General features: G+C 38.6%; 2 protein-coding genes across 2 annotated transcripts; both read left to right on the plus strand.

Annotated features, from left to right (window-relative positions):
- Positions 1–2,368: 2,368 nt before the first annotated feature.
- On the plus strand, positions 2,369–4,983 carry chrnb4 (cholinergic receptor, nicotinic, beta 4 (neuronal); the record flags this gene model as incomplete). Its single annotated transcript, XM_079466601.1, has 5 exons — positions 2,369–2,506; positions 2,610–2,654; positions 2,884–2,993; positions 3,077–4,127; positions 4,828–4,983. Exons 1-5 carry the CDS (start codon positions 2,393–2,395, stop codon positions 4,981–4,983), a joined length of 1,476 nt encoding a protein of 491 aa, XP_079322727.1. The 5' UTR covers positions 2,369–2,392.
- A 1,797-nt stretch (positions 4,984–6,780) lies between these two features.
- chrna3 (cholinergic receptor, nicotinic, alpha 3) lies at positions 6,781–12,554 on the plus strand (the record flags this gene model as incomplete). The annotated part of the gene is made up of 6 exons (XM_079465947.1): positions 6,781–6,841; positions 7,310–7,449; positions 9,378–9,422; positions 10,340–10,449; positions 10,531–11,653; positions 12,426–12,554. 6 exons carry the CDS (start codon positions 6,781–6,783, stop codon positions 12,552–12,554), a joined length of 1,608 nt encoding a protein of 535 aa, XP_079322073.1.
- Positions 12,555–12,776: the final 222 nt, after the last annotated feature.

Raw genomic sequence — 12,776 nt, forward strand, 5'->3', positions numbered from 1 at the left:
GAGTCGCCGGGTGCTGGGACACTTCGCTGCTTGAGCTTGCACTTTTAGCGCTTGCACGAGAATCCAGTCGCTGGCTTTGACGCGCTTTTATAGCAGCTGCAGGTGTGTGAGTTTATCACTGCATGAACCGTACGGCTGTTACCTGTGGAACCAGTGGACTGTCCTGTCCGGCAATGTATGGCGCGTAATGGAACTGAGGAGGGATGCGCGTGGAGAACACAGAAACGACCATGAAACGGACAATAGTCATTCTCGTTTGCATTTTTCCTCTCATCCACAGTAAGTAAAGAAGAACTATTGTGCAACGCTTAATGTACAAAACAGTCAAAGTTAAGATTGCGAGAGCTTCAAATAAAGTAGTGGCGTTTTCGTTATGTCTGTACCCGTTTGGGTTTCTAGCTTGTAAAATTGGTTGTTGCTAAAATTATCTTGAAAAGGTTCCGGTTTAAATTGCGTTTTAGTAGAGTCAGTCTTAGGAGTTTATCGAAGGCTTTAGTCTGCCTTTAAATCATATGTGTCTGTGTGTAATACCATAGGTTTTGAGCAGCGCAAAACTGAGCAACTGAAATATGAACACCGACAGAGGCACTATAACGCACGAGAGTTATACTGAAGGCTGATCATTTATCACACGTTACACTTTTGGCCATTTGTGGGTGGTGGTCGGAGGCCATTTGTGGCTGCTGTAGCATGTGATCCACACTTAAACACATATAAAGTGTGCTGATGTCACTTGCATTTGCTTTTCTGTAAGCCATCAGGAGAATATTGACATCTTATTTCTATAATGGCTGTTGTTCTTAAGCAGGGCCACAACCGCCTTATACATTTAAAGATATAGTTCACTCAAAAATAGAACTCATTTATTACCCTCGTGTCGTTTGATACATGCATATTTATTTTTCTTCTAAAGAAAAGAAAATGTATATATATTTTAAATATCTCAATGGTTTTGTGTCCAATAGAAGTCAATGGGGCCAATGTTGTTTTGTTACCAACATTTTTCAAAATATCTTCTTTTGTGTCGCGCAGATTTGGAGTGACGTATTGGGTGGATCAATGATGCAAACATATTTTAAAGTGTACCATCCTATTTCAGATTAGTGAGTTGATTACTGAGTTGAACAATACATCCTTGGTCCTGATTTCTGGTCTAGACCGTTGATGTTATGGCAGGAAAGAGAAAATTAGATCACGACCATTACTGTAGTTCTAATGGATAATCTGCTTATATTTTGAATCTGTTACATTCATACATGTTGAAACTTATAAAAAGAGACCACTGTCATAATTTTATAGCAAGTAATTAACAAAACAATAATTAAATTTCAGGGCATTCAAATTTTGTATTGTAATACTAGCTATAGAGTCCTTATATAATCACTGTCAGTTGATCTGTGATGAGACCACACCCACAAGTGAGCTATTTGCGACATCCAGTTTCTGCTGGTTTTGATAGGACTATGTTGAAGTTCAGCTCTGCTTGTTTATTGCCTTGCTTGTTGTTAATTTATTATGCCCTATATACAGTATCTTCAATCAGCATTACAAAGGTGCTTACAATGTGGCTTTGGGTGTTTCTGATTAACGCGAATCGGTGCTCATTAATATTAATTAATCACAATTGAACCTTTAAGGCTCAGTGATCCATCCATGGTATGCACACTCTTTTAAAAACCCAAACACTTTACAGGTTAGGGGATGAAAATGGCCCTTTTTCAGAACTGTAACAAAGCGAGGCATAGGGAAAATTAAGAGTCTTCTTTGGCTCTAAAGGAAGCTAAAAGAATGATAACAGTGCCAGACTTGGCATTCCTTAAGTAAAAGCCAATCTTTAGATGCTAAAGTGCATATTGCTGCATGGCTCCAAATACGTAAATATGTTTTTATATAACAGTTGAGACTTTCAAAGAGTAAATTTTGACCCCTCCTTCCGAAAATCACATCGTCTTGTGTTTAATCTTGTTGGCTTCGGGTTCTGAAAGAAATTCTGTTTTGAGGTACACAGACCGCTGACTCAGCAACTAGTGGTCTAGCATGGTAATAAATAAACTTCAAAGTAACAACGTAAACAAACATTAGAAAGAAAGTGATTGTACTTCATGAAAACTGCATTGATAAATATTTTTGGGTTTTAATAATTGTGTTGTGTGGTAACCGTTTTATAAAAGCAATAAGGCACTAGTGGTTTATTGTAAATAAGTCACAGCTTCTCGTACCTTAATGCTTACTTACAGTATATGTTATAAAATGTTAGATTATACTAGAGATATCATTCCCACTTTTCTTATAGAAAAACATGTTTTTGATTCAGATATGAATGACTCAAGGGTCTGATCTTTCTTTTTGGCACTCTATAGTTGGGGTCTGTGCTGACTCAGAGGAACGTTTAATGAATTGGCTTCTGGGTAAGAACCGCTATAATAAGCTTATCAGGCCTGCTATGAACAGGACAGAGAGAGTGACTGTTCTTCTACAAGTTTCTCTGGCCCAACTGATCAGTGTGGTGAGTTGAAAACATTTGAAAGTATGAACAATCGGATTCTTTTGGTAAATTCGAGGATTTTATATGGCACATTTTTGCAAACATAATTTCTCTCTGCTTCCAGAATGAAAGAGAACAAATCATGACGACAAACGTCTGGCTCACTCAGGTAGGCCCATTACTTTTCAATTATGGAAATATTAAGGCCAACATAAACTCAGGGTGTCCTTGCAGTTGATCTTGAATTTACCCATGGACACCCATAGACCGTCCTCTCTGATCATCAGTGCCAGTCGGTACCATTTATTTAACCGGTAATCAAGTGTGTAATTCTGAATAGTCTGACTGAGGGACAGCCCATATACGAAATAAGACAACATTTTCCACATTATCCACAGAACTGGAACGATTATCGACTTTCATGGGACCCGGCTGAGTATGAGGGAATCGACAAGCTTCGGATCCCCTCCAGACACATCTGGCTGCCTGATATTGTGTTGTATAACAAGTGAGTAAAGTCCAAAGATGTAATTCAATTACAATATTTAGTCCCGAGACAACAATAACGCAAAATATTCTATCTGTTCATAGTGCCGATGGTACTTATGAGGTGACAGTCTTCACCAATGCCATTGTGCTGTTTAATGGAAGCATTGCCTGGCTCCCTCCTGCTATATATAAGAGCGCCTGTAAGATTGAGGTCAAGCACTTCCCCTTCGACCAGCAAAACTGCACGCTTAAATTTCGCTCCTGGACATATGACCATACCGAGATTGATCTTGTGTTAAAATCTGAGGTGGCCAGCATGGATGACTTCACTCCAAGTGGCGAATGGGACATCTTAGCTCTGCCAGGCAGGAGGACGGTCAACCCTCATGACCCCACTTATATCGACCTGACATACGACTTCATCATCAAGCGCAAGCCGCTTTTCTATACCATAAATCTCATCATACCCTGCGTGCTCATCACCTCACTGGCCATCCTTGTTTTTTACCTCCCATCGGACTGTGGTGAGAAAATTACTCTATGTATTTCGGTTCTCCTTGCTCTTACGGTCTTCCTTCTTTTGATATCTAAAATCGTGCCACCTACTTCCTTAGACGTACCCTTGATTGGAAAATACCTAATGTTTACTATGGTACTGGTGACATTTTCTATCATCACAAGCGTCTGCGTGCTAAACGTACACCACCGCTCTCCAAGCACACACACCATGCCGGCCTGGGTGAAGCTGGTCTTCCTGGTCAAACTTCCGGCATTGCTTTTCATGCAAAGGCCTAGAGGGAACTCGTCTCAACAGCGGCTGCGCCAGAAAAAGCATCTGCGGGACCCGAGGTCGCTGTTGGGCCTCGGTTACGTGGCTCCTCGCAAATCTGCTATTTCCTCCTCTGCCTCTGTTTTGCTGACTGGGCCGTCAGCGTCTGCTCTCTCTTCACCAGGACACTTTTACAACAACAAGGGAGCAGCTCTTAATTTCGGTTACGGCTCTCGGAAAGCAGATTTACGGCCAACAGAATTTCTGCCCAATTGTCACAACTCTACTCAAGACCTTAGGGGCTGGGGGGCCGACATTCAGGAGGCTGTGGATGGGGTTCGTTACGTAGCTGATCACATGATGGGAAATGACGATGATCAAAGTGTGAGTTACATTTTACATATCTGGTGTAGTATTAACTAAACCAAATTCTCTATGAGTTTACAACATTCGAATTAATTAAACAGTTAATTCATCCATTTTATATTAAATAAGTAAAATTAAAAATACAATTTATAAAGATTGCAAAAATGTGTTCATTTGCAAAAAACAAATTATGTTTCTATTGTGCATTCCAATGAATATAAATCAAACTGCAGTAAACGGCTGGTTTTGATTATGTAAAAACCAAATTAAACCAAATTAAGCTAAGAAGCACAATGAGATTGTAAAAACAAGCTAAAATGATTAACATGAGTTTTTGCAAATAGTCATCATTTATTCCAGTAGGAATACAATTACGTAACAAAGGTGAGATAAAAAGTTAACCCTAATACTTTGGCCAAACCACATTGTCGGACTATCGATTTGTTTTTCTAAATCAATGTTGAAGGAGAAAGAGCAGTGCTGAATAATGGTTGCTATCAAAAAGTGCAGAGAACAGCAATCTAAAAGATGGTTGAGGTACATGGTCAATAGCTGTTGCGCAGCACTTGTTAAACTGAAAATTGTGTACATGGTGTTTTAACCCATTCTCTACACTGCAATTTACTTTTGTTTCCTGCTAAATAAATGTTCCCCCTGTTGGTCTGCTAACAGGTCAGTAGATTTAGTACTGATGTTATCTCTGCCTCTCCCTCCTTAGGTCATCGAGGACTGGAAGTATGTTGCCATGGTGGTGGACAGGTTGTTTCTCTGGATCTTTGTGATTGTTTGTGTAGTGGGCACTTTAGGTCTTTTCCTCCAGCCTCTCTTCCAGAACCAGACTGTTCCTATCCAACAGCCTATTACAGAATCATAGAGACAGGATGGAATTTGACAAAATGTGTAAGGTCTTCTTTAAGTCTACTGGAGCCACCATCACCAGCTGCCAATATCTAAACTATTTCTTTCTATAATCTAACACACAGACATCAAGCATTCATTTATTGTCTTAATATTCATCCGAAATTCTTCTTCCTAGAGTATGGCAGCAAAACATTAAAGTGTTTACCTTCTTATTTTATGCAGCATTACACTACAGACAAGGGAAACTTCACCCAGAAATGGAAATTCTGTCAACATGTACTCACCCTTAGATTGTTCCAAACCTGTATAAATGTCTTTGTTCTGCTGAACACAAAGGAAGATATCTGGAAGATTGTCAGATGTCAAATAGTATCTAATGGTCTTAATATGTTGGTTCAAGGAGTTGACCCGCCATGTAAAATAAAACAGCTTTTATCAGGCTACTGGTATGACTGGAGTCCCATGTGAGTGAAAAGGCCTTCGAATGAGGTTAAAGAAAATGGAAAAGAACAGTGTTCCATGTATGTTTAGTGACTGTGTTGAGTGTGTTTGTTGTTTTCCTAATGAGTAAACAAGGTTTAAACCAGTGCATAACATTTTCAGTCACCTGAGGAAAATTACTTTATTTAGCATAAACATTTACAGCTCGCCATGTTGAATGCCACAGATTTGTAAGTACCTGATGTGTCGGATGTAGAGGGAATACATCAGCTGTCAAATAATGGTGGGAAGCATGCTATTTCTGCAGTCCTTTTCATAATGCTAGTCATGAAGACAATGAAAACACTGGATTAACTAACGACTAAAGTTCTTCAAGCAATGCTTATATTTAAATAAAGACATTTCATATTTTCGTGTATATATTTTGTGTTCTCTTTTAGCCAGATGTATGCTTTTTTTCATGTTTAAAAAAATGCATCGCTACCGAAAACTTGCACAAGCTCATATAGGCCAGACGCGCAGTTGTCATTTAATGCTGAGCTAAGATCAAGTCTTGAACTTTACATATAAATAATGGCCTGATGATATAACTTGCAATGATGTGGCAGGGCAAAAATCATTTTCTGTAGTGTGCCACCTGGTGGCTATTCAAACCATTACTGAATTCTATCTTTACACATGCACACGACGTTGAGTAGCCGGCAAATTGTGCTAAATTTGAATATGATGAGATGTCTAGACCAGATTGCAATGTATCGCCCTTATTCACATTATAAAATGACGTGGCAGGGGTCGAAGCTGTTTAATAATTTTCAATTTCTTGAATACATGCTATAATTTAGTTTTGGGTATATTCAAATCAAGGTAATTCAACTTTAACAACCCGTCTACGTTCTCTTTTATAAGCGTTTAGAAACTGAAGACTGAATGCTTAAGCGCTGTCCGAGGTGCTGAATGCAGGAATATCGCTTTAGACGCGTGGAATGGGAAAATACATTTTTTCAGCTTAAGCATTAAGTTAAATTCAAAAGTATCTCCACAAAGAAGTGTAGTTGTTTTCATTTTAAGCCAGCTAATGTTTTTCAATAAATACCATCGTTAGTGATGAATATCAGGCACCTTCGCCCTGCTTGTTGACCCTGCACGAGGGCTTATTTCCATCCTCCACAGTGACTGACGATTGCGCGCTCCCACCTCACTCTCTCTCTCTCTCTCTCTCTCTCTCTCTCTCTCTCTCTCTCTCTCTCTCTCTATACCACTCTTCATCCGCGCACGGTTATGTTTCCATCTTCCCTTCTTTCTGCCGCTCTGTCTCGTCCCCGTTCGGACCCTTTCGGATTATTTTAAGAGAAATTCACTGGACCTTACAATGGACGCCAGATCTCTTCTCGTGATTTACACTGGTCTCTTTATGCTTTTTGACTTGTTTGGTAAGTAGAGGAAGACTGGAAACGTTTTAGTTTTAGTAGAACTGTACGCTGGCCTGAAGCTTCGCTACTTGTTGCTGTTTATTGAAACGTGCTTTGTTGTTTCAGAAAGGTTTAACTTTAAATCAAATGAATGATTTACATATAATGTTCCGAGTGACGGGGGACTTACTAAGTTGGTCATTTGTTAAAACACATCGTCTTTTCAGAGTTTTTAAAAACCCCATTGTCATTTATGTGTGAAACCAGTTTCTGCATGGCTGAATATAAAGCCTGTTATAATACATGCGATGTTTCAACGACCTGTTGTATCAGTTTTACATGTTACAAATGTAAAAATCAAAGGCAATGGAAGTCAAGATAAGGATTGTATACAAATATATTAGTTTTGACTCATTTCATGTTCTTCTAGCTTATCATTCCAGTGAATGGGTATATATTGTGTGTTTAAATATCATCCTTTTGATTTAGGTGTTACATGCTTTGAGGCGGAGCACAAACTGTTCTCTGGGATCTTCTCCAGTTATAACCAGTACATCAGACCAGTGGAGAATGTGTCTGACCCAGTGATAGTTCAGTTTGAAGTGTCCATGTCACAGCTTGTCAAAGTGGTGAGTGCCTGTCAAGGACAATTTTGTTTGAGATAATGTTTGAGGAATCATGTCATGTTGGAAGTCATGTCAGAACAGGTCTTTTAAGGGTGTCATCAATTAAACAGTGAAGAACAAGGGTTTTGTTTTGGGTTATTTTGTAGTCATTTTATACATTCTTTTGTACATGCACATCAAACCCATAATGAGTTTTCATGCTTTTATCAGCCACACGATGAGTCCAGGTTATCTTCAAAGAAATTGCATTTCAGCATGCTACCGCATGACATACTGAAGCTTGAAAGGCTCAGTGCAGGCGGTTTCGAGCTCTCTCTGAATTCTGGATGGATCTGTCAGTATAAATGACTCTGTAAGCATATGATTTCACTGGAAAGTAAATAATATATGTTTATTTCCCCCTTATTCCTTAGTGATCTCCCCAATATTATTTTCAACCACTTCCTCTTAAGAAATATAGAGCTTACAACAAGAATAACACAAATTCATTATACTCTTTATGACTTGTTTCAAAGTTTTAGATTGCATGAAAATGCATATGAAAGTCTACATTGTTTTAAATGTCTTATTTTAGGAGGAAAAAAATATAGCTGTTCCTGTAGTTTAACTGTTGTGAATGGGGGTTTTGACAACAAGGTCGTGAGTTTAGCTCCTAGGGAACACACATAATAATAAAATGTACATGTTATATTCACTGTATTATACAGTACCTCACTGTGGGAAACTGGGTCTGCCAAATGTGTTGTTTAAATCTGTGGTAAATTGTGTAGTGTAATTCTCTCTAGTCAACATTTTCAGTGAGCACTTTATTTGATTAAAATTTTGTATCCTATAAACTAAGAACAACCGTTAATCAGTTCTATCTCTAAATGGGCTACGTCCTAGAATAGGATACGTTTGGGATTACCTTCATTTCTTTCAGGAAACGTTTATATTTCTTTTAAAAAACATAAAGGTTTAAAGACTCCTAGCTCTACATACTGTCAGAAAATAGGTTGTATCCGTGACGTGTACCTTTTCTGTCACTGGGGTGTTACCTTTAAAGGTTGTTTCTGGAACTTTAAATATATACAGCACATAACATGTTGTACCTTTTTTGGGTACCTTAATTGTACCCTAAAGACTAATTTTGTATCTTATGGACCTATTGCGTAAGTGAAATATTAGGGGTACAAACTGTAACTGTACCTTTAATGGTACACAAAAGGTCCTTAGGGTAAAAATAATGTACCACAAAAGGCACAACAGAAAGACAGGGTACCGCTCACTCGTTTACTTGTTCACTATTCCTTTTATAGCGTATGACATTTGACTCCACTCTATGGGGAATAAAGTGAACAAAACAACCTTCACATTTATTTGCTGGCATCCTTATTTATTGAATATAAAACACTACTGTTTATCTCATTCATTTAATCTAAATTTTCTTTAAAAGTAGAAAAAAACTGTTAACAAGAGGAAACATAAGTGTGTATAATCATACATTCGTGGCATTGTTGGTCAGTGTCCTTCAGCTGATTCTAATCAAGCAGTCGTCTCGTGTGGTATCATGGGAAAGAGTGAATGAGCGGATGTACACTCAATGTGGATTATGGGTAAAAAAGGGTAAACGACTGTTGGGAATGAAGTTGTTCACTCAGGTTTCGGACACCACTACAAAATGGCAGACACCCGATATAGTGCACTTTATAGGAGATAGGGAGCGGTTTTACACAGTTTTTGTGTGCTTTATGGAGAGCCTTTTGGCAAGAGGTCTCAGGTGGTCTTCAGTATCCTTCGGATCAGAGCACATCTGTGAGGACACATCCCCCCCTACCCCCACGCCTGGAGAATGACTGCTTCTTCTTTAATATTTATTTAGGGTGGGCTGGCATTTCCCAGCAGGTGATATATCTGTCCCACTTACAGACTCTCTGTACCTATTTCTGCAGGATGAAGTCAATCAGATTATGGAGACAAATCTTTGGCTTCGACATGTAAGTTAATACATTATTTACTGATTCATTTAAATGCTGGTTTAATCATGCAGTTTATTCATGTTTAAAGTGTTAAAGTGTTTCAAATTCACCCAAAAATGTATCATTATTTTGAATTTTATCATTTTAGATATACATTTCTTTGTTTTGCTAAACACAAATGAAGATAATTGAAAGAATGCCAGTAAGCAAACAGACCCCCCCCTCCATTACATTTACTGCTATAGTAGGGAAAATAAGTCAACGGAGGATGAGATCTGTTTGCTTACTGACATTCTTAAAAATATCTTCCTTTGTGTTAAGCAGAAGAGATGGATTAATACAGAACTTGGACGAGTAAATGATGACAGAGTTTTAATTATTGGGTGAACTATTCCTTTAAATAACCAAACGATTATCAAATACATATATTTTATCAAGTTCAATGTTCAATAGACCTTCAGAACAGATAACAGGAAAAAAATCTGGAACTATTGTAATGTCTATTAAAATGTCCCTTGAAATGGCATTTCCTCCAAAAGTACATTAGTCAGACTGTTCTCTGTAACTGTACTTTTTCATCTGTCCTTTCTGCAATGGCAAAGCTGCTATTTTTTTGTCAAGACTGTGTACAAACGTAATGACCAGACCTTACCTGAGAAAACCTGGAGCATAACAAACACAGCCATGGCTTATGGCCAAGCCATTGAAACGTACATGCTGTATCCTTTGAATACCAAATTCAATCCACTGTTAAACATTTTTACAATTCATACTTCTACATTTTTCAAGTCCGCACTACCATCGATATCCCATAATGCCATTAAAGCTGAACACACGTCTCGTCTATGTATTTTTTAATGAATTTTAAGAGAAACATATATTTCTAAATGAGACCTAACTATGAATGTCTAATGAACTATGATAATCTTTTTAAGATATGGAATGATTATAAGCTCAGGTGGGATCCCAAAGAGTTTGGAGGTGTTGAGTTCATCCGTGTGCCCTCTAAAAAGATCTGGAAGCCAGACATAGTGTTGTACAACAAGTAAGTATTCTCCATTAAACCAAAGACTTGTGTTTCATGGATTGTCTGTTTATAATAATAAACGTTTTTTGTAAACCACAGTGCAGTTGGAGACTTCCAGGTGGATGATAAAACGAAAGCTCTTCTACGCTTCAATGGAGATGTAACGTGGATCCCACCAGCCATCTTCAAAAGCTCTTGCAAGATCGATGTGACATACTTCCCATTCGACTACCAGAACTGCACCATGAAGTTCGGCTCGTGGACCTACGACAAGGCCAAAATCGACCTGGTGCTCATCGGTTCCACCATAAACCTGAAGGATTTCTGGGAAAGTGGAGAATGGACGATTATCGATGCTCCTGGGTACAAGCATGATATCAAATACAACTGCTGTGAAGAGATCTACACGGATATTACGTACTCTCTCTACATTCGCCGTCTGCCTCTTTTCTACACCATAAACATGATCATTCCCTGTCTGCTCATCTCCTTCCTGACCGTTCTGGTTTTCTATCTTCCTTCTGATTGTGGTGAAAAGGTGACGTTGTGTATTTCCGTTCTTCTCTCGCTTACCGTGTTTCTTCTGGTTATCACAGAGACCATTCCATCCACCTCTCTTGTCATCCCTTTGATCGGAGAGTATCTTCTTTTCACTATGATATTTGTTACTCTTTCCATCGTAATCACAGTCTTTGTGCTCAATGTACATTACCGTACCCCTAAAACGCACATCATGCCACGTTGGGTGCGTCACGTCTTTCTTAGTCTCCTCCCTCGGGTCATGTTCATGACACGGCCTGAGAAAGATCCAGAGAGACCCAGCTGTACCGGAGCTCCTCCACGACCTTGCACTCTTCACGCACCGGGCTCCATTACCTCACACGTTCCAACGCAGCACAGTCGGCCGGGAATCCGCCCTCAGCTCCTCCTGTGCACTGAGCTCACTAACCTGGGCGATGCTTCCAAAACAGGGTCCAGCTTCTTGTGTAGAGAAGGACGATGTACGTGCTGCTGGAAGCAGAACACCACTAAACTGTCCATGGAGGGGGGAGCAGCTGGGATCATGGGAAGCAGAGAAGGAGGAAGCAGTCCACGCTCCAGCTCAGAATCTATGGATGGAGGGGTTTTGTGTGTGTCAAGTCTCTCACCTGAAGTCAGAGATGCTATCGAGAGTGTGAAGTACATCGCAGAAAACATGAAGTTACAAAATGAGGCCAAGGAGGTAAGAATGTTGGGGGATTCTCATGAAATCTTGCATATAAAGATATCAAATGTGATTGTTCTAAACACTTGCATCAACCAATTTCCTTTTAAGGCATCAAAAAACTTTTAAAATTGTAGAATTGGCTAATTCAACATTAAGTTTAATGTGAAAATAAAGCTTATCTTATAGAAATAGTTGTTTTTTTCCAAAACTTTATTTTTATTTTACATGAATATTCTGTCAATGATTTTTTTTCTTTTTGAGAAGATCTCGAAAGAATGTGTTATGGTAATATATTTTGGGCAAAAATACAATAATAATTTATTCTCACATTGAAATGATCCTTTGTACATTGTAGAGAACACAACTGTTTTATTATAATTTTGTTTTGTCTTACTAAATTATATGTTTTATATTAAAAATCATTTCATTAGAATTGACCTCTTTTAAATGAAACTCTCACTCTCTTACTCATTGCAAAGCCGAATGCTGTTTTCCCATAGAAACAAAGTAGAGATTTGTAAGAATGTTCATGCCATGAATTCTCATTGACCATGAATTGTCATGCTCCAAAACAAAACCTTTCACTCTGTTCCTTGTGCAAGAAAAACAATGCGGGTTTGGCACAACACAAGAGCAAGTAAAGAGTTTTTGAATTGTGTTTTTTTAGCAATTGCTCCCATATATTTCTATTCTTGAAAAGTTGAATTCTGTTACAAACCCTAAGCTAGGTGTCTTTGTGATTTGCTTCCTCACTTTTTGAACGCCTTGTTCTTTCAACCCTTTAAAGGTCCAAGACGACTGGAAGTATGTTGCCATGGTGATTGACAGGATCTTCCTGTGGGTCTTTGTCCTTGTGTGCATTCTGGGTACAGCTGGACTCTTCTTGCAGCCCCTGCTGGCGGGCGAGGACATGTGATTTCTTCATAGACATTGACACATATGTTTTGTGCAGAGATGATTTAAAATAAATTGCTTTACAGGAATAATCCTGGAATCTCTGAGAGAAACAATGGAGCAATGACTGGCTTCATTATAGACTGTTAATACATGAAACTTATAGTAAATTTGTCACACATTTATGCTTACATCCTTTTAAAAGACTCACTTCAGGGTAACATAATGTGCATATATTTAATAT

This window comes from Barbatula barbatula, assembly GCF_947034865.1.
Source record: "Barbatula barbatula genome assembly, chromosome: 10".
Classification (NCBI taxonomy): domain Eukaryota; kingdom Metazoa; phylum Chordata; class Actinopteri; order Cypriniformes; family Nemacheilidae; genus Barbatula; species Barbatula barbatula.